This window comes from Sphaerodactylus townsendi, linkage group LG03, assembly GCF_021028975.2.
Source record: "Sphaerodactylus townsendi isolate TG3544 linkage group LG03, MPM_Stown_v2.3, whole genome shotgun sequence".
NCBI lineage: Eukaryota > Metazoa > Chordata > Lepidosauria > Squamata > Sphaerodactylidae > Sphaerodactylus > Sphaerodactylus townsendi.
The window spans coordinates 13,708,674-13,734,428 of NC_059427.1; the positions used below are offsets into that span (position 1 = coordinate 13,708,674).

A 25,755-nucleotide genomic window follows, 5' to 3' on the forward strand; every position below is an offset into this window, starting at 1 on the left:
GCAGTTATTTTGGAACTTTCAAGGCAAGTGGGAACATAAGAACAAGCCAGCTGGATCAGACCAGAGTCCATCTAGTCCAGCTCTCTGCTACTCGCAGTGGCCCACCAGGTGCCTTTGGGAGCTCACACGCAGGAGGTGAAAGCAAGGGCCTTCTGTTGCTCCCGAGCACCTGGTCTGTTAAGGCATTTGCAATCTCAGATCAAAGAGGATCAAGATTGGAAGCCATAAATCGACTTCTCCTCCATAAATCTGTCCAAGCCCCTTTTAAAGCTATCCAGGCCATCACCACCTCCTGTGGCAGCATATTCCAAACACCAATCACACGTTGCGTGAAGAAGTGTTTAGCAGGGCTTAGTCTTTTAGGGCTAAGGGCTGGCCCTACAGTCACTCACAACACTTGCGCACACATGCTCACTTTCCAGATCTCCTGCACACTTCACCAAACTGGATGTTCCAAAAGCCACTTGGGGACAATGAACTGATTCCAATAGGCTACAACTGAGATGCAGTTATGGGATGCTGGGAAACAGCTACACAAAACGGAAGTCGGCCGACTACTACAGGATTAACAGCAGCCTCTGCTGCAAACAGAGCAAAAAGGAAAACGCAGCAGCCCTAAGATTCACATTAACACCACAAATGCATTCATTGCGAAGCGCTGCAGAGGGGTCAGGCTGCAAAGATTTGCACCGTGCATGAAGACCCAAATATGGGATGAAAACCAAAGTGCAGATGTTTTTGAGTGCTTTCCCAGGTTCTTTCAGCTCTGCTGGTGGAGTCCCTAATAATATGTATTTATTATTAATTATATATTTTTAATTTATCGTTCCAAATATGCTGGGCGGAATCACAGAGATATTCCCCAAAGGAGACAATACTTACGCGTAGAAACCGCGCAAAAAAGAAAGAAAGGAAAAGCCATGGGGAGAGAGAATCTGGTGCAGGTCAAACAAGACAGTTCAGACTGCAACGACGGGTCGGAAAGGAAGTCAAAACCAACCGGAGCGACCCATTTTTTTGTTCCGCGGAACCAGAGACATAGACACGTGATTAGAGGAGCGGCTTTAGGCCAGTGGGGCGGAGTGAAAACAAAAATGTGGGGTGGATTTTTCTGGAACAGCCCAGAACAGGTATTCAACAGCAGGACTGCAAAAAATAGTGCAAAGTATTCAAGGCATTCCAGAACAATGTTTTGGAAACCAGAATGCAGGAAATAGAGCGCCTTTATTAGCCCTTTCCAGACCAAAATGCCCCCAGAACACCACGAAATAAGGCGGAATAGAAGTTAAACAGGCTGGAAACAGGAATTAAACAAATAATAGACATTCGTGTCAAAGACACCCGAGAACAATTTTGATTAATAAACATGCTGAAATATGTTTGTATTAACAAAAAGCCTCCAGAACATGCATCTGTATAAAAAGCAGTTAAACATATTATAACATCAGAGTGGCTGTCTCAGGTTCCCCCCCCCCCTTTCTCTCCTGTAAGGAGCCCCAAGGTGACTTACAAACTCCTTTCCCTTCCTATCCTCGCAACAGACACCTTATGAAACAGGTGAGACTGAGAGAGTTCTGAAAGAACTGTGACTAGCCCAAGGTCACCCAGCAGGCTTCATGTGGAGGAGTGGGGAATCAAACCTGGTTCTCCAGATTAGAGTCCACTACTCTTAACCACTACATACCAATGTACATAGCAAATACACCAGATAGCAATTCAACATTGGGACTTCTGTGAAACCCACAGCTCCCAGCGGGGTCTCTTTGAGGGCCCACTGCATCAAAACCAAAGTCTTACAGTAAAGATTTATTGTGACATAAATACTCATCATCATTTTTAAGTGTGGCCCGACCATTAAGGGAGGCCTAGTAAATCTGCTTTGGCAATCAGTTCTTGAAAGCCAGTTTATTGCAGCAATTGGACAAGGATCTGGAAGAACCAGGTGCAAATCCCCACTGTGTCATGGAAACCCCCTGGGCGACCAATGGGCCAGCTACACTTTCTCAGCCTAACCTACCCCCACCCCCGATGATTATCACTGGTCAAAATGTAAAACCTACTGGAGGACAAAATCAGAATTGGATTAAGCACAGGCATCATGCTGGCAGGGGATGATGGGAACTGTAGTCCATAACATCTGGAGGGCCGCGAGTTTGACACCTGTGGATTAAGGTATTAAGATTCGTGATTTATTTCTGGTCCTGGTTCTGATCTCCCGTCTGTGTTGGATATGGCGCATGCATCTGTTTCTTTGTGCTCCCGTGTTGGGGTTTTTTTTAATGCCACCTGTTTGTATTTGGGTTTTAAACTTACGTATTTATGATGTTTTTAATGTTGTATATATTTATCTTTATAGTATTTATTGTATGTTTATTGTGAGCTGCCTTGAGTCTTTGGAGATGTGGCGGGAGATAAATGTAACAAATAAATCAATAAATTTATTAAAACGTTTATGCCTTGCCTTTTCTCTTGGTTCAAGGTAGCTTACAATAATAACTAAAAATCTAAAACTTAACATAATAACATAACATAATAACATGCCCCAAATATCTCCCCCATTAAAGACACCTGCTATTGAAAACCCCCTCAATAGCCCAACAATCTGACAGGTCCAAATATCTGCTCAGCCAAAAAACCTTGGGCTAGTCACTTAGCTGTGAGGATGAAATGGAGGAAAACATGAATTGTGTCAGTGGTGTGGTGGTGGGTGGTAGATGAGGGGTGAGGCCGCTTCTGCACATGTAGAATAATGCACTTTCAATCTACTTTCAATGCATTTGCAGCTGTGCGGAATAGCAAAATCCACTTGCAAACAATTGTGAACGTGCATTATTTTGCATGTGTGGAAGGGACCAAAGGCTCATTCCGCACATGCAGAATAATGCACTTTCAAACTGCTTTCAGTGTTCTTTGAAGCTGTGCGGAATGGCAAAATCCACTTGCAAACAGTTGTGAAAGTGGTTTGAAAACGCATTATTTTGCGTGTGTGGAAGGGGCCTAAGAGTCCACTCGGAGGATAGATGGGATTTGATAGTTGGAATGAGCAACTCTGCATGCCTGGGCACTGGGGGATGCTGTACCTTTGTAAGTTGTTATCTCTTGGAGATTGCTGCTCTCTCTTCTTTTGGGCCCGGGGACTGCCCATAACTTCCTCCTTCTTCTCCCTCGGTAGCCATTCATTCTCCTTTTGTCTTTCTAAGCACATGGACATGCCATGATGGCTACTGTGGGCTCTGTGGCTACTTGCTACTGTGCATCTCTCCTACAGAAGCAATTCATACCTTGTGTAACCCAACTTAGAGTTTAAGAGGGATATTATCATTAATGGAAAAGGAGTTCAAGTCTCTGACAGTGTGATTCCACCTTGTGACCCTTGCCGTTCACCAGACTGACAACAAAAGAAACTTTAAATCTGTTCTCTGTTTCATAAACAATAATGTGCAGTACAACAATGAAATATGGCAAACCAATCAGTGGTGGGGTGGGATCCAAAAATTTTAGTAACAAGCTCCCATGGTGGTGGGATTCAAACTGTGGCATAGCGCCAATGGGGCTGGGTGGGGCACGAAGGGGGCGTGACCAGGCATTCTGAAGTGAGGCATTCCTGAAGTGAGGGCTGTGGCAAGGGCGCAGGCAGCTGCGCCCGAGTCCTTAGTGACTTGAATGCGCAGGCTGCCGCGCCCGGTGCACCTCCTGCTAGACTGCTTCAAGTTCTGGCTACTGCTGAGGAGGAGGGTGTAACTAAGGCAAAATAGCAAGCCCCTCTCAGCACACACAAATAATTAGTAACCTACTCTCGGGAACCTGTGAGAACCTGCTGGATCCCACTTCTGAAACCAATGCAGAAACAATAATCAAGATGTAATAGTTCTGGCCCATTGTGCAAAACAGGCTAGCAGGGTCTCAGTCCTTTGCAGTTTTCTCTCGCTGTGTCCTGTGGCACTGTTGGTGGACTTGCAGCTTTGCTGTTCTTTGCTGAGCCTTCTTTCCTGGTTGTCAAGCCTTCAAGGGTAGCCCTGAAATATGCAAATATAGTTCATAACAACAGAACTCTGTGAAGTAGGCTGGCTCCAGTCACAGGCCTCTAACAGATCTGAGGGAATGGAGCCCTTTCTTCCTTATATGGAAAATGTGAGCTCTTTAGCCCCCATCCCTATTGGACCCTGGATTACACTTGCACGCACATGACGGCGCATTAGGTGCCCACTTGTAAAGGGAAGTATGTTTCTTTAGATTAGGGCTTTATATTTATCTTTCACCTGACCTGGACCAAAGAATGTGAACTGAAGCTACTTGAATTAAATGTAAGTTTTATCTTTGCATTGACCCCTTTGTAAGATTTTCTTTGCTACACTCAACACAAACTGGGCTGATCCAAAATGACTCCAACTCCGTTAGATGCATTAAAACGTCACTGGAATCCGCCAGGATTCAGGGAGTTCCAGTTTTTACTCCCCTGGGGATTTCAGTCCTCTTTGTGAAATTAACTTGGTCAGGAAAACCCAAGGAGAGGTGGGATTTCCCCCCATCCATTGTGTCCGGAATCAGGATGTGTGGGTGCGTTCGCAAAACAGTTAATGCTGAATAGAAGTCCATTGGCATTCAAAGTAGTGTGCGGCTCTGGGTGGTCGTGAAAACGTCAATCCACAATCGTGCCATAATAAATGTTATATTGTTCTTAGTAAAACACAAATCTTACCCACACTCTTAAAATTCTCCTTCTCTAGCAGCAGTTCTGCTAAGCAAAGCAACTATCAGTTCATCGTAAGAGCAGAGATCTGGAGAATCATTTCCGGAAAAGGAAGCTCCCTGTCTGTGCTGGAAAGCAACAGAAACGAAAGTGAACTTTGCAACTCCCCCATCCTGCAGTCGAAGCAGCCATGGCGACTGGGGGTTCCGTCCAAGAGCTCTGCGACGAACTCACCTGTCCCGTCTGCCTGGAGTATTTTAAGAGCCCGGTGATGCTCACGGAGTGCGGGCACAATTTTTGCAGAGCCTGCCTGCCCCGGGGCTGGGGCGCGATCTCCTGCCCTGTGTGCAGAGGAGCAATTCAGCCAAGAAACCTCAAGCCCAACCGGCAGCTGGCAAATGTTGTCGAGATTGCCAAGAAACTCAGTCTTCAGGGCGGTAGGGAGGAGGAGGAGGCGAAGAAGGCTCCGAACTTGCAAGAAGGAAAGCCGGGAACTTGCAAGAAACACCGGGAGCCCCTCAAGCTCTTCTGTGAAGGGGATGAAGCCCTCATCTGTGTGGTCTGCGACAGATCCAAGGAGCACAGATATCACGATGTGATTCCCGTGGAAGAGGCTGCCCAGAAGTATAAGGTAAGGGATAAATAATTTGGCACCTTAAATGGGAATATAGCCTCTAGAGCAGGGGTCTGCAACCTGCGGCTCTCCAGATGTTTATGGACGACAATTCCCATCAGCCCCTGCCACCATGGCCAATTGGTGGCAGGGGCTGATGGGAATTGTAGTCCATGAACATCTGGAAAGCTGCATGCTCTAGAGCCGTGGTGGTGAACCTTTGGCACTCCAGATGTTATGGACTACAATTCCCATCAGCCCCTGCCACCAATTGGTCATGGTGTCAGGGGCTGATGGGAATTGTAGTCCATGAACATCTGGAGTGCCAAAGGTTCACCACCACTGCTCTAGAGGATGGCCATCTTGTCTCCTCAGGGAACAGCTCTGTGATATTTTTTTTTTTGCAAGGAAAAATCGAACCACATTCTGAAAACCTACATTCCCTTATGCAGCTGTGGTGGAGTGAGGGAGCCTCTCCAATTAAAAGAACTAGGTAGTAGGTTGAGCGGCTGCTGGCTCTAGGTGTCAAACTCGCGGCTTTCCAGATATTATGGACTACAGTTCCCATGATACTGGCAGGGGATGATGGGAACTGTAGTGAGGGCCGCAAGTTTGATCCTGATATTTGATTCAGAAGCTGACAGTTTAATGGGTTTCAACTATTTCAACAAAACAGAAATATACGCTGTTCTACAGAAAAATGATAGTAGGGCTGTATATTCCTCTGCCATAGAACAAAGCATGCCGGACCTTCTTTGTAGATTGCTCCGCCTGGATCCTAGTCCAACCCCCCCCCCCCCGCCTTACTTTCATTTGAAAGTAAAAACTCATTTTGGCATAAATGCTCTGGTATCAAAGTATCGTGTTCAACAATGCGCAAAACAATAGTTTTGACAAAGGTAGTGAGTAAAAATGAATGACAATTCTTATATTTGTTTGTTCTAATGTGGAAGCTTAAAGTTTTCTCAACGCTGCACCTCAGCTGATTGAACTATCATCTTTCTGTGGAACACAGCAGTGCTTCATGGCTGTGCCAAAGTGCAGAAACAAGGATCCAAGGCATTTTTTACAGAGCCCTTTAAAAATGTACTGCAAAGTTACTTATCAAATCCATGTCTGCAGGTTCCCCATAGAAAGGCATGGATCCAGTGTTTATGATATGAATCCCCGGACCTCCTATGATTGTCACTCTTACACAAAACCATTAATGTATCATGTTCATATCCTTGTCTGTGAGCTGCATCATAAAATAGAATTGCAAGATGAAAAGATAACTTGATTGGCACTGAGGGAAGGCTTAGGCCACTTCCGCACATGCAGAATGATGCACTTTCAATCCACTTCGAAGCTGAATTTTACTGTGCCGAATAGCAAAATCCACTAGCAAACAATTGTGAAAGTGGATTGAAAGTGCATTATTCTGTATGTGCAGAAGGGGCCTTAGAAGAGAAGAAGAAGAAGAGTTTGGGTTTATATCCCCCCTTTCTCTCCTGCAGGAGACTCAAAGGGGCTGACAATCTCCTTGCCCTTCCCCCCTCACAACAAACACCCTATGAGGTAGGTGGGGCTGAGAGAGCTCCGAGAAACTTTGACTAGCCCAAGGTCACCCAGCTGGCATGTGTGGGAGTGTACAGGCTAATCTGAATTCCCCAGATAAGCCTCCTTAGTAATTCTACCATAGTAAGTTGCTTTTGTGATTAAAATCACTCACTCAAACACACACACATATACATACACTTCAGTTTTTTCTCTCTTGTTATAGTTCCTGTGCATTTTCACTCATAGGCTGGAAAACATGATGAGGGAGTGAGACTGCAAGGATATTCATCCGGAAAATTGTCTGGCTCTACCCGGAAACAATTCTTTGTGGGACTCTTGTTTTTCTGTAGCTCTAGTTCAGCATTCACATAGCAGGCCCTCCACACTCCCAAATTTTTTAGCCCTATCCACGATGGCCTGCATTTCCCCTGTCAATTCAAGGGATTAAAAATTGGAATTGCTACCATGTCACAATGATGTATTGCAGCCATTCTCAACCAGGGTTCTGTGGTACCCTGGGGTGCCGTGAGCATGTCCCAGGGGTACCGCGGCAACACTACCGCCCCCCCCCCCTCATTTTTGTGGTGTCTCCCACCGGCGCCAGCAAGGACATGGAGCTGGCCCATGGGGCAGGGCCTGCCACAAGGTCAGCAGCCACCCCCACCCCCAGTGCTACCCTTCACCCTGGGAGGGGAAGGTGGGGTGTGTGGCAAGCAGGGGCAATGGGAGGGGAAGGTGGAGGGTGGCGGCAGGGGTACCGTGAGATATGAAGAGTGAGGTCAAGGGTACCCTGACCTCAAAAAGGTTGGGAAACACTGATGTATTGTCAGAATCTAGTAGTTCCCAGCATTTTAAAAGTTACCGTATTCTCTAGCCTTTTACATTGTAGTCTTATAAGGGGAAATGTGATAACTGCATAACAAAAAAGGCTGCAGACTTTTTAAAAAAATTAAAGGTGGTATAGGAGGATTCTGGGAAGGATATTCTCTTAAACTAGCATAATCAATCTTGGCTGGTGTTAGGAGTCCATAAAAGATGAGAAATGAGAAGAGAAGGCTTTCTTCTCTCAGGAAAAAAACTTCTACCCATTTGATGCTAAGTATAATTCACCATATTTGTCTGTGTCGTTCTGTATTCTTCTAAAAACAAGACAAATCTGAACTTTTGTTTTCTCTTCAGAGTATATTACATGGCTACATTGAGATTAAGAGGAAGGCGAGAGAAAACATTATGGCCTGTAAAGCAGACACAGACAAGAAAAGCCAAGACCTGCTGGTAAGTGTTCTGTGATCTAGGTGTGTGTATATTTCCTTAAAAGAACTGTTATGCAGAAGCGTAGCTGGGGAAAATGGAGCCCGGTGCAAAATCTGATTTTTGCCCGGGGGGGGGGGGGATTGTTTGTGGTTTTTGTATTTTTTAAGTTTTTTTTCAGTTTTTGGCCTGCAGGGGGTGCAGTTTTTAGGCTAGCAGCACCAACATTTCAGGGTATCTTTAGGAGACTCTCCTGATGATGCCACCCAGGTTTGGTTCAGGGGGTCCAAAGTTATGGACCCAAAACCTTTGGAAACAATGGGGGATGGGGCACCCCTTTGGGAGCCCATAACTTTGGACCCCCTGAACCAAACCTCACCAAACCTGGGTGGTCTCACCCTCGCGGTTTCACCAGGGTTCATTCTGTTCCTGCCTCTGTTCTAATTCTCCATTTCCATCTGCTTTCTGCAGAAGCAAACAGAAGCTGCGAGGAAGACGTCTGTAACTCAGTTCAGGAAGCTATGCCAGTTCCTGGAGGAACAGGAGCGACTTCTGTTGGCCAAGATAGAGGAAACAGAGAAGGAGATTGCAAGAGAAAGGGATGAGAACCTTGGCAGACTCACTGCCCAACTTTCCTCTCTTGAAATGGTCATCCGGGAGATGGAAGAGATGGCTGTCCAGCCAGCGACCGAATTCCTTCAGGTAAGACAGTGCCAAGAACAATGTGAGCTCTCTTCCAGATGTTTCTACACCTGTGGGTGCCTTTTTCTGCTGTGTAAGAACTGGGGTCCCAGCTGATGGAGCTCATAACTTGTTCTAGTATATATAGGATGCAAGGAATGTGCTCAGGTTGGTGTGGATCTCTCTGAGATAAGGGTTCTGTTTGATTGTGAGGGAATCTGTGGTCATTTTTCCTTACTGAGAATGAGCACTATTAAACCCTTTTAATTTCCTCAGTGCCCAACTGTTTTCAGTTTTTTCTTTAAAGAGAGAGTTTTGTGGCCAGGGGCATACCTAGGCAAACTGGTGCCCAGGGACAAAACCTGAGTTCCCCCCCCCCCCCCGGCGTATGGGCGGCCACCCTCCCCCACCATGACCAAACAATGATTTTTTTGTACCAGCTCACAAAACACCTCCCCCTCCCAGCAAAACATACATGGCTCTCTCCCCACCAACTCTTTTCCTAATTTCCTAATCATAACAACCCTATGAGGTAGGTTGTTAGCCTGACAAACAACTCCAAGCCAGTGCAAGTGGGTATGAAGCATGTAAATCTCTCACAAATCACCCCTAGAAAAACATTTACCAAACACATGTCAGCATCATCTCTCACAAAACACCTCCAGTGGAATCCACCCCCAAACAGCATCACTTTCAATGGTGTTTAAACTATGGAGCTCAGATTCTTCTTTTAAATCACCCTTAAAGGGAGAATCTGGGGTCCCCGGTTAAAACAAAATGGAAAGTGATGCTGTTTGGGGGTGGATTCTCCCCCACCCTGAAACAGCATCACTTTTGAGGGTTGGAGATTCAGATGAAACAAATAGCAGATTCGGCTGGAATCTGGGCAAATTTGGGCACATTTGGACAAAAATTGTCCGATTATGTCCTGCCCAAATATGAACAAATGCGAATGCAAGGTATTTGGGTTTTGGGGGGGTATTTTTGGTGGGGGGTTTTGGCCTGCAGGGAGCGCATTTTTAAAGCTAGCGGCACCCAGATTTCAGGGCATCATCCAGAGACTGCCCAGATGATACCACCCAAGTTTGGCGATGTTTGGTTCAGGGGCAGCAAAGTTATGGACGCCCAAATGGAATGCCCCCATCCCCATTGTTTTCAATGGGAGCTAACCTGAGATGGGGGCTACCCATTTGAAGAACCATAACTTTGGTCCCCCTGAACATAACTTCACCAAACTTGGGTGGCATCATAAGAATAGTTAACAGATGATAATCTGAAATTTTGGTGTCACTAGCTTTAAAAATACATCCCTTCCAGGCACCCCAAGAAATTTGCCCAAGATTCTTTGTTTTGCAGTGACTTTGCTCCGTTGTAACTAATGAGGAATTTCTGAGGCAGGCTGCACATTTTTGAAGATAGAGGCACCAGACTTTCAAGGTGGCTCCAAGAAGCCTTGAGTAATAGCATCCAAGCTTGGTGAGCTTTGCTTCTGGAGTGGGGGGGGGGGAGTTGAGAGAGTTCTGAGAGAACTCAGCCCACAGGCTTTCATGTGCAGGAGCGGGGAAACAAAATAAGCCTTTTGGAGGCCCATAAAATTGAACCCCCAGAAGCAAAGGTCTCCAAACCTGGATGCTATTACCAGGAGGCCCTCCTGGAGCCACCCTGAAAGTCTGGTGCCTCTATCTTCAAAAATGTGCAGCCTGCCTACACACTCAGAAATTCCCCATTGGCTACAATGGAGCAAAGTCAGGCCGGAACGTGAAAAAACACTTTAAAAAATTTAAAAACACACAAACGACCCTGAAATGTTGGCGCCCCCCACGTGACTAAATGGGGGGCGCCCGGGGACATAGGGTACCCCCTGTCCCTAGGCAGGAACGCCACTGTTTGTGGCATCATCAAGACTAACAAGTTTTTATTTCACTGTTTTTATTCCACTGTAAATTTTCATGGATTCGAGGAGTGGTGTTCATTCTGAAGCTCACAGAGAGGCACATTCGCAATTATCAGCCCAAAGAGTCGCTTGACTGCTGTGTCCCAGACATGGCACCCCGCTAAATACACCATCACATAATAACACAAGCTTTGCAAAGACAACGTACAGACTGGTCAGAACCACATCTCATATTCACTGTTACGGTCAAACTACAAATGACACTGTCCAGTATCTGAACCATGGGCACCTCTGCCATTTCAGAATGATTTTAAAATGCCAAATGGTGGGCTGAGGTGCTCTGGAAATGACTGCAGAGATGTGTGTGTGGCCATTTTGGCACTTGAAGCGGCATGCGGACTAGGACAATGGGGGACCAGAGCTCCTAATTCAGCCATACTGTGGACCCAGTCAGGATCAGGCCCATGTGGCATTTTTAAATCCCCTCATGTTTTAAATGGTGGTGGTGTCAGCCATCACATCTAGCAGGGCCCTTAGAAGCTATTGTTGGTCCATGTAATTGTGTCCATATCGTATAACCTGAGGATTTCTCCGATTTGGAATGCAGTAAGGTTATTTTATCATTTTAATTACAATGACTATAGATTACAATTCAATTTTAAACCAAACATTTAAATTTCATCCAAGTACAGTGGGAAATGTTCATTTACTTTTCATTTCTCTGACACATTGTAGTGTTTTCTGTATTTTGGATATCCTTGCCTATGTAACTGTTTAAAGAATGATTGTATTCATTTTAAATAGTGCATTCCCAACAGCCCCATCCAAAGGGGGGGGGCTGAAAGGGCTCTTAGGAGCAGCGCAGCCTTGTGCCGGCCCATTTGCCCTCCCCCAGGCACATACCCTGGTGGAGGGGGCAGGTAATCAGTGGTTGCGTGATCCGCAGCCCTGCTGCCACAAGAATCTGACATTTGGGCTGTTGTGAGGCTGCGCTGGCGTCCATCATGGGGGGCAGGCCATGGCTTTCCTGGGGTTTAGGACCGGTTCCACAACACACCAGCCTTCAGATGTATTCTACACATTCTGCAGCATATGTCCATTCAGCCCTATGGGGCTTTTTGGTGGTGGGGAGGTCCCGGGCTTTTCCCTGCTTTATGCGCTGTTAAAAAGCCCTTTTGGGTGGTACTTAACTGGTTTGGATGGGGCTGTAAATATACAGGAATTTCCAGGCTTGAAGCAAGCAACCTGAAGCTCAAGTGAGCGAGGGATGATCAAGGCCAGGGACGTAGGTATAGATTTTTTATGGGGGGAGGTTCGGGGGGGGCCACACCCCACCCGCCCCTAGCGCATGGCCACGCCTCCCCAAGCCCCACCCCTGGCCTAGCGCTTATAAAAGCAGCTCTCCCAGGTCAGGGATGGCAGACTCCCCCGCCTTGCCCTGCCCTGCCCTGCCCCTCCCCTCTGGGCAGAGGCATACAGGGAAAATGGAGCCTGGTGCAAAATCTGAGCCCCCCCCCCCCCCCGGGCAGCTGCTGTGATGCTGGAATCCACCCCCAAACAGCATCACTTTCAATGGCATTTAAACTAGAGAGCCCAAATTCTCCTTTTAAATCCACCTTAAAGGGAGAATCTGGGGCCCCTAGTTAAACAACATTGAAAGTGATGCTGTTTTGGGGTGGATTATCCCCCACCCTGAAACAGCATCACTTTCAATGTGGCGTAGTGGTTAAGAGCAGGTGCATTCTAATCTGGAGGAACTGGGTTTCCCTGCTCTGCCACTTGAACTGTGAAGATTTATCTGGGGAATTCAGATTAGCCTGTGCACTCCCACGCAGGCCAGCTGGGTGGCCTTGGGCTAGTCACAGCTTTTGCGAGCTCTCTCAGCCAACCCACCTCACAGGGTGTTTGTTGTGAGGGAGCAAGGGCAAGGAGCTTGTAAGCCCCTGTCAGTCTCCTACAGGAGAGAAAGGGAGGATATAAATCCAAACTCTTCTTCTTCTTCTACACTGAGGACCTCAGATTCTCCCTTTAAATCCATGCCGAAGAGGGTGGATTTAAAACGAGAATCTGGAAAAATTTGGGGGGTGCCTGCTGTCACGGGTGCAATTGTTAAGCTAGAAGCACCAAACTTTCAGGGTATCTTTAGGAGTCTCTCCTAATGATACCACCCAGGTTTGGTGAAGTTTGGTTCAGGGGGTCCAAAGTTATGGACCCTCAAAGGTGTAGCCCCCATCTTCTATTAGCTCCCATTGAAAACAATGGGGGATGGGGCACTCCCTTTGGGAGTCCATAGCTTTGGACCCCCTGGATCAAACTTCACAAAACCTGGGTGGTATCAGTAAGAGACTCTCCTGATAAAACATCCCAGGTTTGATACCACCCAGGTTTGGTGAGGTTTGGTTCAGGGGGTCCAAAGTTATGGACCCTCAAAGGTGTAGCCCCCATCTTCTATTAGCTCCCATTGGAAACAATGGAGGATGGGGGCACCCCCTTTGGGAGTCCATAACTTTGGACCCCCTGAACAATCCCTGAAAGTTTGGTGCTGCTAGCCCAAACAATGCGCCCCCTGCCGACCAAAAACCAAAAAAGCACTAAAATGTTTTTAAAACCCACAAACGGGTGGGCGGAGCTTCGGACATGAATGGGGGGGGTTTTTCAAACCCGAGAACCCCCCCCTTACCTACGTGCATGATCAAGGCTAATCTCAGAAGAGCCACAGTAGCTCCTGAGCCACAGAGCGAATATACCTAGACTAGATGTAATTAATATTTAAATTATGTTTTAATGTATGTTTTAACCTTGTTGTGAACCGCCCTGAGCCCTCAGGGGGAGGGCGGTATATGATGATGATGATGATGATGATGATGATGATGATGATGATGGTGATGATGATGATGATGATGATGATGATGATGATGATGATGATGATGATGATGATGATGATGATGATGATGATGATGATGATAGGCAAAATGTGGCAAAAAAGAACAACAGTAATCCCACTAGTAGTCGGTGCTCTAGGAGGAATCCCAAGAAATCTTGAAAAACATCTGGAAAGCCTAAACTTGGACAGAACATCAGTCCACATGCTGCAGAAAGCAGCACTTCTAGGAACTGCACATATTCTACGCAAATACCTCTAATATCCTAGGTCCTTGGGAAGGACTCGATATTCAGAGATGAATTCCAGACACTTGTGCTGTGTTGTTATGTGTATAACAACAACAACAACAACAACAACAACAGCAGCAACAACAACAACAACAACAGCAACAACAACAACAACAACAACAACAACAACAACAACAACAACAATAATAATAATAATAATAATAATAATAATAATAATAATAATAATAATAATAATAATAATAGACCCTATATTCTCAGATCCATGCAAGGATGTACAATTCTAATTCCATCAATTCTAATCCAAGAGAGACCATTCAAAAGAGTGGCAACGGGAGATAACCCCATGTCCTGCCTGGGATTGGGGCAAGGGAAAGCTCCTCCCACGATCACACCCCTTTTTCAAAAAAGTAAAGGAGTGGGGAGGCAGGGATGCCATTGTGGTGTTTAGGGGCCTTCTGTGGTTGGGCCATTGGGAAACAGGCAGGCGGCGTTCACCTTGTCTTTCCTTCCTACCCACCTTCAGCATGGCAGTCTAGAACTGAGCAGTCAATAAAGGACCAAGTGGGTGGTTTTGGGGGGCACCTCACATTGTCTTCAGTGGGTCCCTTTTTCTCACCTGCTTCACCCTACTAGCCCTGGGTCACTTTATGTTTGTGAAATATTTATTTATTTAAACTCTTTTAAACCTACCCTGCTACCGAGGTCTCCAAGGTGACGAACGTAAAAAAAAATTGAAACATTTGAATAATTAAAAATACATTTACCATTGTAAAACGATCCCATAAAACACACACGAAACGACAACAGTGCCAGGCAAGAGGGCCAATAACCATTAAACTTAGTTTTTATTAGTTAGACCCTAATTAGTTGTCAGGATTCAATGCACAAGTTAAACAGAGTTGCCAACTCCATCTTGGTGAATTCTTCCATGTTTGGGGGAGGGGAGGAAGTCCATTGGTGACAGAACCCTTCGGGAATTGGCGGTATAACAAAATGAATAAACAAACAAACAAACAAACAAATAAATATTTCTTCCAAAGCTCCTACCCTCTGGCAACTCCAGGACTTCCTGGTTTTCCTGATTCTACAGTGTATTCTAAAGCTGCCATTTCCTCAGGTGCCCTGATCTCTCTAGTCCAGTGGTGGCAAACCTATGGCACGGGTGCCAGAGGTGGCACTCAGAGCCCTCTCTGTGGGCACATGCAAACAGAGTCCCCCCCACACATATCTAGGCTGGCCTGAGCTCGATTATTAGCATTAAACCTAAGATCTAGTTTTGGGGAAGCAGGGTAGGTAACCCTGTTAAGCGCTGTTAAACCCCACTGATTTTCATGCAAAGAACAAAAGCGGGATCCTTTACCTGGAAGTAAGCTCAGTTGCTGGCAATGGGGCTTGCTTCTGAGTAAACCCTCCTAGGGTCATGAGTCACCCGTTGGAAGAGTTGTACAGTTGCTTCAAAGCAAAGCCACCGAATACCACCAAGCTTACTCCTGAGTAACGCATGCCTCGGAGCCAACGGCTTTTTCTAAACTAAAACCTCAGTATTCAGGTTAAATTGCCGTGTTGACACTTTGCGATAAATAAGTGGGTTTTGGATTGCAGTTCGGGCACTCGGTCTCGAAAAGGTTCGCCATCACTGCTCTAGTCAGTTGTCATTCTGGGGGAACCTCAGGCTCCATCTGAGGGTGGCAAGCCCACGTGTAAGTGAGAGAGGTAGTGTAAACCATGAAGCCTCTGAAGATGGGAGGACCTTACCCAAGCCAGCCCCCAAGCCTTGGTACTGCTGGGCAGCATTATTGAGAGGTCTAGCTCTGGCAAAGGATGAGGGGAAGAGGGTAGGCAGACCCAAAGGGCAAGAAGACATCAGCACATGGCATCTCTAAAATGCAGCGGCAGACACTGTATTCCCTCTCCTTTCTCTCTTTCCTGCAGGATGTCAAATCCTTCTCGGAGCGGTAAGTAGATTTCCCTTCAAGATGTTGTGAATGGTCTGGATAGCAGGTAAGGAACTTGCCTCCAGGGGAGAGACCATAGGACCCTAGAACTCGAGAACATCCAGCATTTCAGAGGTGAAAATAGGTTCTCTTTTTAGCACCCCCTTTTCTTACCCCAAGAGTCACTCCCTGAGCACTGCTCCCTCATCTCTGCTCTTCTTTAAAGGAAACTTACCACCCCCAAGAAACCAATGGTTGGTGCCTCATGAAGTGAAACTAAGACAAAGCAAAGTTTGGGCAACTTTTCTAACATCCACAGCAAAAAATGCAGCCATCTTATCTTGCTCAACTACTGCCTTCCATGGCAGGAATGAAGGGAGGGGAACTATTCCAGGGTCCCACTAGGACAGTGATGGTGAACCTTCTCGAGACCGAGTGCCCAAATTGCAACCCAAAACCCGCTTATTTATCGCAAAGTGCCAACACGGCAATTTAACCTGGATACAGAGGTTTTAGTCCTGCGTGCACCCGTCGCTCTGCCCTGCGCTGCTCCAGTGCCTCCACCCCACCCCTCTGCCTCCTCCCCACCTGCTCAATCAGGGGCCAGCCTGCTCTAGCCTCCAGCAAGTCTTGCGTGCACCGCTCTGCGCCTCTCTGGTATCTCTCCCTCATAAGAACATAAGAACTAGCCTGCTGGATCAGACCAGAGTCCATCTAGTCCAGCACTCTGCTACTCGCAGTGGCCCACCAGGTGCCTTTGGGAGCTCACGTGCAGGATGTGAAAGCAATGGCCTTCTGCTGCTGCGGCTGCTCCTGAGCCTCCTCTGCCCTCCCGCAGGCATCAGCCACCAGGAGCACAGGCACCAGGCCTGTCAGCCGAGTCCTCCCTGCTCTCTGCGGGGCGTTGTGCCCAGTGGCCCAGGCCAGCCTAGATGTGTGTGTGTGTGTGGGGGGGGTGATTTTCCGCTCCTCCATATGATGAACTCTGTGCGTGTGTGCCCACAGAGAGGGCTCTGAGTGCCACCTCTGGCACTCGTGCCATAGGTTCGCCATCACGGCACTAGGATGAGGGCACCCAGTTTATTGGGTCACATGTCCTTGAGTCATATGTCCTTGAGATGAGTGGGCAAACAAGGTTGCCTCTATCTGACTTATCTGACAAGGTTGCCCCTATCTGACCTTCAGAGCAGTGGTTTACAGAATCACATAAGAAGCCCTGCAGCCCAGTCCAGAGCTCTAGGTGGCCAGGGATGAAGCTACTGCAGTTCTACCTCACTTTTTCGTCGTGTGGGAAGGTGTGGGTGGCTGTCTGCTGGCAGATTTGCCCCTCTGCTGGGGTGAGTTCCCCAGGAGGGCATTTCTGCTGGTCTAAGGCCCGCTGCCTCCCGCTGGAGATTTGATCCCCCCGCCCCACCCCCGGATCCCACCACTGGTCCTGTGGCACTGTTGATGGACTTGCAGCTTTGCTGTTCTTTCCTGAGCCTTCTTTCCTGGTTGTCAAGCCTTCAAGGGTAGCAAATATAGTTCATAACAACAGAACTCTGTGAAGTAGGCTGGCTCCAGTTACAGGCCTCTAACAGATCTGAGGGAATGGAGCCCTTTCTTCCTTATATGGAAAATCTGAGCTCTTTAGCCCCCATCCCTATTGGACCCTGGATTACACTTGCACGCACATGACGGTGCATTAGGTGCCCACTTGTATAGGGAAGTATGTCTCTTTGGATTAGGGCTTTATATTTATCTTTCACCTAAACCAAAGAATGTGAACTGAAGCTACTTGAATTAAATGTAAGTTTTATCTTTGCATTGACGTCTTTGTAAGATTTTCTTTGCTAGACTTAAGATTTTCTTTGCTACACCCTGCCCCCCATGCCTATCAAGATAATTGCATCTGCTTTTCTGAAAAACCTCTCATTTAATGGCTCACTTTGGGGAGCCCCAGGGAGGGGGACTCTTCATCCCAAAGCAACGCCTCCCTCTTCGGGTTTCTACCATTTCCATCCTGTTCTTTTGCTCCATTCAGGAATTGTTGACTGGTTGCTTGAGAGGCTGACAGTATTTCCCTCAATCAGGTATGGGGAGGAAGAAGAGTTTGGAAACTCATTCACTCCTGATCTGATGTGCACGATCGACTACCTTGATCAAGTGACCGACTTTCTGGAGGTCAATCTGCCACAATTCAAAGGTACTAAAGAGTCTGACTAGTGATGCTGATGATTCTTTGCAAATAAAAGGCCCATGATTCTAGGAACCGCTGCTTTTTCACCATTCTGGGCTCAGAATTCAGATATGTCTAAGTTGCAGCTCCTAAACCTCTGTGCGTGACTCAGGCTCATAGACAGCAAGTTCAGCTGGAGTGGCTCCTCCTCTGCGGAGCTCCTGCCTGTTTTTGTTTGGCCAGAGAGCCTCGTAATTCCCAAGAATATTCTGGGAAAGCAGCTGAGATAAGGTTGCTTCCAGCTTGAGCACCTCCAACTGGCGCTTGTCTTTTAACTAGTATTTTTCTCACTTAAGACATTCTTATCAGAGGAATTCCACATTTGAACCTTCACCAAAGGCTTGTAGCATGAATGTTGCTCTCCATAAAACTCTTTGTCATTGCAATTTAGACGGCTTTGGCCAGAAATGGAGGTCTCGTTTTTACACCTGCGCAGTAGACGTTTCTCAAAAGGGGGAGGTGGCAAAGGTCCCTCTTGGTGCAGGATCAGAACTCAGTTCCTTTAACCCTTTATGTCATCTAGGTAAGGGAGCCTCTGGGAGCCTTTATTTACAAAATAATGGCTTGGTTCCTTTTGCATCCCAGCAACCAGTAAGCATCAGGGGAGGGCCAGGAAAAACTTTCTGCTGCACACAGACCTGATCCACCTGTAATCTTTTCCCAAGAAGGGTAGAGGGACTTTTCTGATGAATATTTACCAGAAAGGCCCTTCTGAGCCAGGATATCTTGCTGCAAAAGTATATATTGGGGAGTGATGATAAAAGAGGGAGGCAGGTTAGCACTGAGCAATGGCTTAGGCAACATGCTATTGTCTACCAGGGAAGAGGGGCTTTGGGCATTTCCGTGGTTTAATCTGGCCCTGGTGAGTGGCCAAAATGGATGAAAGTTGTCTTTTGGTTCCTGTCCATAATGAGCTCCCTTTGTGTTGAGTGTGTCACAATTGTGCTTAGAGACGGTGTCTCTGACGTTTGTTTTTCCCTTCTCACTAAACTCTGCGTTCCTGTTCCTTTTCCTTCCCCAGATACTGTGGAATATGAGCTTCACCTGCAGAAAGGTAAATTTTAGGGATGGATGGAGGACCAAATACATGGGCAGGAGGAGGAGGGGTGGAGGAGGTTCTCAGAAATGGTGTGATAACGAGAGAAGTCAGAGGTCTAGCCTCTCTTTGGACAGTGAAAATAAAATTGCGATAAAGAGAGGTCATTACCAAACGAGTTGAGGAACAGGTGCAGCACTTGAATCGGAAGAATGTCTTCCATTTCCAGATAGTTCTGCTCATTCAAGAGAAGTTCCTTTGATCAAGACCTCCAAGGGGTTTTCCTTGCTGCACCCTCCGCCTGGCCTTAGATACCTCAGCACAGCTTCCAAAGGCCCTCTTTAATGAAAAAGGCCCTCTTTAATGAAAAACCCCTTTCCTTCCCCTTAGAATCACTCCTTATGCTCACAAAGGTGGAAGCCTCCAGACTAGTTAAGAATAGGCTCTTGGATCTTGATTTTCATAATTTGACTCGTGGTGCCAAGACAACCTGTTCTCCGACTACATTATTAATCCCATGCGAGCGTGGAATTATGACAGCTTATCTTCGTCTGCTGATTAATCCCACCCAGAGGAGAGCCTTGGCTACTGCAAGATGTAATGTGCTGCCATCAGCTCTGCTGGAGGGAAGATTTAAGAATATGGAACGTTCTAAAAGAGTTTGTTCACGTGATATGACTACGGTTGAAACACTTGACCATTCTTTGTTTCTATGCCCTAAATACAATAAGATACGCATGAAATACATGAATTCCATTTTCTTGCAATGTTCTCAGTGGTAAGAGTGTTATAAGATACCCAATCTCCTGAACAGCTCTGATGTGCTCTTTTGTGAAACTGTTGCAGATTTTATACTGGAAATTAGTAATTTTAACTGTATTTCCTAACCTTGTTTTGTTTTAAAATTTTGTCCTGTTTTATATGCCAATAAAGGCTTGTGTTGTGGAAACCCCTTTCCTTAGCCTCCATTGCCCTAATGTTGCTCCCAAAGACCCTTTTCAAATGTCCCAAGCCCCCTTCCCCCACCCACAACATTCTTACTTTCCCCCTAACCTCCCTTCCCCCAACACAACACTTTTACCTTACTGCTAGGCCCCCCACCCTTCCCCCTGCTTTCAGGGAAGCACTCTGGCAAGGTGAGGAGGACCACCTTTGAGCATGTACAGAGGGCGCCTGTTTCCTCACATCAAAAGTAATGCGTGATCTCTGTAAGTAGAGAGAGCTTGATTCCCTGTCAGTAGAGAGAGCTTGATTCCCATTTAGAAAGCCTGCTTTGCAGAAGTCTACGGAAGTTTACAGAAGGCCCAGATTGCATTCACCCAAGAGTTCTTAAAGAGCTCAAGCATGAAATTGCTGATCTTCTCACTTTAATATGCAACTTATCCCTGAAATCAGCCTCCATCCCTGAAGACTGGAAGATGGCCAATCTTTAAGAAAGGATCTAGAGGGGACCCTGGAAATTATAGGCCAGTCAGTTTGACATCTGTTCCTGGTAAATTAGTAGAATCTATCATTAAAGATAAAATTATAAAACATGTAGAAAAGCAAGAACTGCTGAGGAAGAGTCAGCATGGCTTTTGCAGAGGCAAGTCCTGTCTTACAAACTTACTAGAGTTCTTTGAGGGTGTAAACAGGCATGTGGATATGGGGGAACCAGTGGACATTGTCTACTTGATTTCCAAAAGGCTTTTGACAAAGTTCCTCACCAGAGACTATTGAGAAAACTCAGCAATCAAGGAATAAGAGGGGAAGTCCTCCTATGGATTAAAAACTGGTTGAGGAACAGGAAGCAAAGGGTGGGTGTAAATGGGAAGTTCTCACAATGGAGAGATGTAGGGAGTGGTGTAGCAAAATGTAAAGTGATGCACATAGGAGCAAAAAATCCAAACTTCACACTCTACAGGGGGATTTGGGCATCTTAGTTGATAGTTCCATGGGAATGTCAACTTAATGCATGGCAGCTGTGAAAAAGGCAAACTCTATGCTGGGGATCATTAGGAAAGGAGTTGATAATAACACTGCAAGGATTGTCATGCCCTTATATAAAGCCGTGGTGCGACCGCACTTGGAGTACTGTGTTCGGTTCTGGTCGCCACATCTCAAAAAGGATATCGAACAGATAGAAAAAGTGCAGAGAAGGGCAACGAGTATGATTGACGGACCGGAGCACCTTCCTTATGAGGAGAGGCTGCAGCGTTTGGGACTCTTTAGTTTGGAGAGGAGACATCTGAGGGGGGATATGATTGAAGTCTATAAAATTATGCATGGGGTAGAAAATGTTGACAGAGAGAAATTTTTCTCACTTTCTCACAATACTAGAACCAGGGGGCATTCTTTTTTGTAAAAAGTACTTTTTACAATTTTACAATTTCCCTCACCTTGCTGTGTGCCAAGACCTCTCTAGAGAAGACCCTTCCTCCCCCCCCAATCTGTTGAGACCTGTGATGTAGGAAAAATATACATTTGAGAGCAGGAAGAGTGCTTTCTCCTCCACCCCACAATGTTCTGTGTCTCCACATTCTGTGGCATCCAAAATACAGAGGTTGATATACATCGGCTCCATCTCGTGCTGACTCTGGACTGCAGTTTTTGTGACATTCACATATTACAGGGGGGAAAATTGATAATTGTGCTAACGTTTTAAAAAGAGGACGTGCTTTTATCCAGGGGAGCTGGCAGGCTGAAAGTAGATGAATGTCCCAGCTGATTTTCTTTCTGTTCTTTCTTCTTATTCCTCCCCTGCAGTTGATGTGACTCTGGATCCTGACACAGCTCACCCACTGCTCCTCCTGTCTAAAGATTGGAAGAGCATGAAGCTGCAAAAGAAACCTCTACGTCTGCCCAACAATCCGAAGAGATTTGATAAAGAAACGATGGTGTTGGGGCGTGAGGGGTTCAGATCAGGCCTACGTTTCTGGGAAGTCACTGTGGGGTCTGAGGGATGCTGGGCTGTGGGGGTTGCCAGGGAGTCTGTGCAGAGAAAGGGCGCGATCACCATCAGTCCTGGGCAAGGGATCTGGGCTTTGGCAAAAATGGGCGATAGTTACATGCCTCTCACTGATACTCAGAGGAGTTTTCTTAGCCTAGAGAGGAAGCTAAAAAGGATCCAAGTGTGTCTGAACTATAAGTTAAAGCGAGTGGACTTTTACGACCTTGACACACAGGATCTTCTTTACGCTTTCTCAGATGTATCTTTCCATGACGAAATGCTTTTCCCCTTCTTTTGGATATTTCAAAATGGCAACCTCAGCCTTGCTTAGAATTGCAGCGCCGGGGCTACTTTGTGATTCACTGAATGCTTTGGAGACTCAGTGGGCTCATTCCGCACATGCAGAATAATGCACTTTCAAACTGCTTTCAGTGCTCTTTGAAGCTGTGCGGAATAGCAAAATCCACTTGCAAACAGTTGTGAAAGTGGTTTGAAAACGCATTATTTTGCGTGTGCGGAAGGGGCCGTGGTGATGTACCATTTGGCATCCTTTCCTTTACTTCACTTAAGTCCTAGGTGGGCCTCTGCCACCTCCAGCAGTTACTGATATTCTTGAAAGCTACACCAGCCCACATAAGTGACCACACTATCTTGTGCTTGTACACACCCACGTTGGAGGCAGAAAACATTGCTTCCAATCTGTCAGGAAGTTGTGTATATTTTACTTTTAAAAATTACTCCGCTTCCCTGAAGCCATCTTTAGATGTGGGTCAGAGGTTAATTTACTGCTGTTTAGGCTCATTGCTTGCAGCTGGTATTTGTAAGAAGGGAATGGCCTTCACAACTCTTAGGCTGGTAGGACCTTGACGACAATACATTCTCTTAATTGGCTAGGATTCCTAACCAGTGGAGTTATCAAACTAAGAGATAATTGAATTCTGGTGTGGCATGACTAATTTAAACCCTGATTGGCTTTGAATAACCACCTGATGTGGAAGCCATTTCTTTTCAATTTTAGCTCATGTTGCCATTCATTACTCCCTCTGATTTTTTTCTGTAACACTGAACTTTTTGCTTGTTATTTTGCTGACAAGTTTAATAGGTCTATTAAAGAACTCTTCTTGCTCTATGGAACCTAGGCTAATACATAAGCATAAGCATTTTATTGTCATTGTGCATGCACAACGAAATTTACAGCAGCATTCCTCGATGCACACCATTTCAGACTCATACCCCATCCTCACTTTCCCCTTCCTCCACCCATCCCTACACAGCCCCAAACACATCAACACGAAGCCACGGAGTTTAGCATAGCCACAGCTCTAGAGTAGAAGCTGTCTCGAAGCCTCTTTGTCCTAGTTTTGATAGACCTGTATCGTCTGCTGGATGGTAACAGTTCAAAAAGAGAGTGTGCTGGATGAGACGGGTCTCTCAGAATATTTTGGGCTTTTTTTAGGCTTCGGGAATTATAGAGTTCTTCCAAGGAGGGGAGAGGGCAGCCGATAATCCTCTGTGCAGTAGTGATCACCCTTTGGAGTGCCTTCCTATCTGCCGCTGTGCAACTGGAGAACCACACACAGATGCAGTAGGTTACATGGATTCTAAGAACTGGACAATTAGTAGTATGCTGTTTTCATTCTTGTGTTATTTCCAGTGGCTTATCTACTTAGGGACAAGGGGTCAGGGGTGCTCAAAGACCACGATGCAGCAGGACTTCCTGCTGTCTCCTCGGCCCCAAGCGCCCTCAACCCCACCCCTGTCGCCATGGACATGGGCAAGGTCTAGAGTGCCCAGGGCTCCCCCCCCCCCGCCAACTGGGCTCCCAGCTGGCAGCCAGCAGTCCCTTCTGACCTCCTTTCCAGACAGACCAGAAGAGACTGTAGTCCCAGGCCTCGGAAATCTGCTTTTATAAGCATTGAGGCTGGGGGTGGGGCTTGGGGAACAGGAAGGTGACATGGGCGGGGTCGAGGGCGCTTGGAGCCAATGAGGCAGCAGGAAGTCCTGCTGCCTTATTGTCTTTGAGCGGCCTCACCCCTGCCCATGTGTCATTGACATGGGTAGGATCGAGGGCACCCAGCAGCAGCGGGGGGGGGGGGGGCAGAACCTGAGGGTGGGTCCGGTACCATTTACCCCCGCTATGCCTCTGGTTATTTCTATTAACATGTTGCACCATATGCTGTTATTTTGTACCTCCCTTTCATTGCCTTTTCTTTTTTTTAATATACCAACTTATTTTTTTTAATAGTGTGTGAGTGTTGGTTCAAAAAGAACTCACAGACAGGAGCCAGGCAGGGAGCCTGGATCCTTGACACAATCTTTGCCAGGTTTTGAGGCTGACTGAGTGGCACAATCATTGTCTCTCAGCTTAACTTAGTATTTCGCAGAGTTGCTGTGAAGCTAAGAAGGCCCTTTGGATCTACTTAGGGGGCACAAGGGGTATTGCAGAAGGAACAGTCAAAAAACAATTCAGGGTCTGCAGTCCCTACTATGCTCTGTACATGCTCAGAGATCTTTTGTTCTTCCTTGGGCTCCAGGCTTCTGTCTGTTCAATACAAGGGAATAGTCTGCTCTGTGTGTTTCATGGAAGATTGCAGGAATATCATGCTAAGCAAGAAGAGTTTTTTTAAAAAAATTAATAGAAAGGTCCAAGTTTGGAGCTGGAGAATGGCTGCAGCCTTTAAATGACATGTAGATACCGTCTGCTATCTTGTGATAAGATTTTCTGGCAGTGGGAACAGTCTATTAGTCAGCTATTCCTAACAATGTTTATTTCTTTTATGTAGACACCTCCCTTCTCATTCTCAAGAGGAGTTAGAGAATGAGCAAACAATGCGATTACAATGATGTAATGCAAACTGTATTTATTCAAAAAGAAGACTAGGGTTTTTCCCCCAGGGTCCCTTCAAGAGTCTGACTCTGGCTTACAAATTTGCACAACTGCAAATGAGCACAATCAACAACTGCCTGTACATGTGTCTTTTCTGCTGTGACCCCACTGAGATCAAGAAGGTTCCCACTTGCCTGATTTTTCATAAACTATGCAAAACTGAACTATTCGAGAGAGCTTTCCTACACAGGCAATACAGTGTCACTGTACTAAATAATTCACAAAGTTACTTAGAGAAGCTGTTAGGGACTGTGCTCTATGCTACTTTGTTTAGCTTACTGAAGCTAGAATTCTATTATTTAAGGCTTGATTTCAGTTCTTATTTTAGATTTCTGATGGGTTCTACAACGACAACCCTAGTCCTACTGTATTGACTACTGAGTCGCCCATTCTGGCTAATGAATTGACACACTCCGTGATCTGCCTCGAGACCAAATGAGAAAGGCAGACTATAAACGACGTAAATAAAATTATTATTATGATGTTTAATAATTTTTGTGCTGTTCTGTCAAAGAGAAGTTTGCCTCTCAAAAGCTTCTCTCTATGTATGTAAAGTGTTGTGAAGTCACAACTGACGTACGGTGACACCAAAAGGCAAGAGACATTTGGAGGTGGTTCTCTATTGCCCACTTTTGTTTGGGCTGAGCAGGCTCCGAGAGAACTGTGACTGGCCCAAGGTCACCCAGCAGGCTTCATGTGGAGGAGTGGGGAAACAGATCTGGTTTTCCAGATTAGAGTACCGCTTTTAATCACTACTGCACCATACTGACTTCTACCCTACATCTCCACATCTTGTTGGTCTCTAAGGCACTACTGGATTCGAATCTAGCTCTTCTACTACAGGCCAACATAACTATCCTCCAATAGAGACCAGCATGGTATGGTGATTAAGAGCGGGTGGATTCTAATCTGGAGGACCGGGTTTGATTCCCCACTCCTCCACCTGAGTGG

The 25,755-nt window shown here is 46.3% G+C and overlaps 1 protein-coding gene across 2 annotated transcripts; it reads left to right on the top strand.

The window, feature by feature from the left end:
• The first annotated feature begins 4,880 nt into the window (after positions 1–4,880).
• Positions 4,881–23,051, top strand: LOC125428758 (E3 ubiquitin-protein ligase TRIM7-like). 2 transcript variants are annotated; one of them, XR_007243872.1, is made up of 8 exons: positions 4,881–5,321; positions 8,022–8,117; positions 8,565–8,795; positions 15,733–15,755; positions 17,807–17,919; positions 18,974–19,006; positions 21,734–22,303; positions 22,451–23,051. XR_007243872.1 is itself a non-coding variant. In XM_048489376.1 (7 exons), the coding sequence occupies exons 1-7, from the start codon at positions 4,881–4,883 to the stop codon at positions 22,246–22,248; spliced, it is 1,452 nt and encodes a 483-aa protein (XP_048345333.1). In that variant the 3' UTR covers positions 22,249–23,051. The 2 variants fall into 2 exon arrangements, 1 of the variants encoding a protein (XP_048345333.1); XM_048489376.1 differs by having other exon boundaries at positions 21,734–23,051.
• The last annotated feature ends 2,704 nt before the right edge of the window (positions 23,052–25,755 follow it).

What these genes read in the sequence shown, in the direction of transcription:
- LOC125428758 (XM_048489376.1), top strand. Translation starts at nt 4,881, where the DNA reads ATGGCGACTGGGGGTTCCGTCCAAGAGCTCTGCGACGAACTCACCTGT. An exon ending in GTCAAATCCTTCTCGGAGCG is followed by an intron (nt 15,756 to 17,806) that starts GTAAGTAGATTT and finishes TCCCTCAATCAG; the next exon opens with GTATGGGGAGGAAGAAGAGT. An exon ending in TGAGCTTCACCTGCAGAAAG is followed by an intron (nt 19,007 to 21,733) that starts GTAAATTTTAGG and finishes CCTCCCCTGCAG; the next exon opens with TTGATGTGACTCTGGATCCT.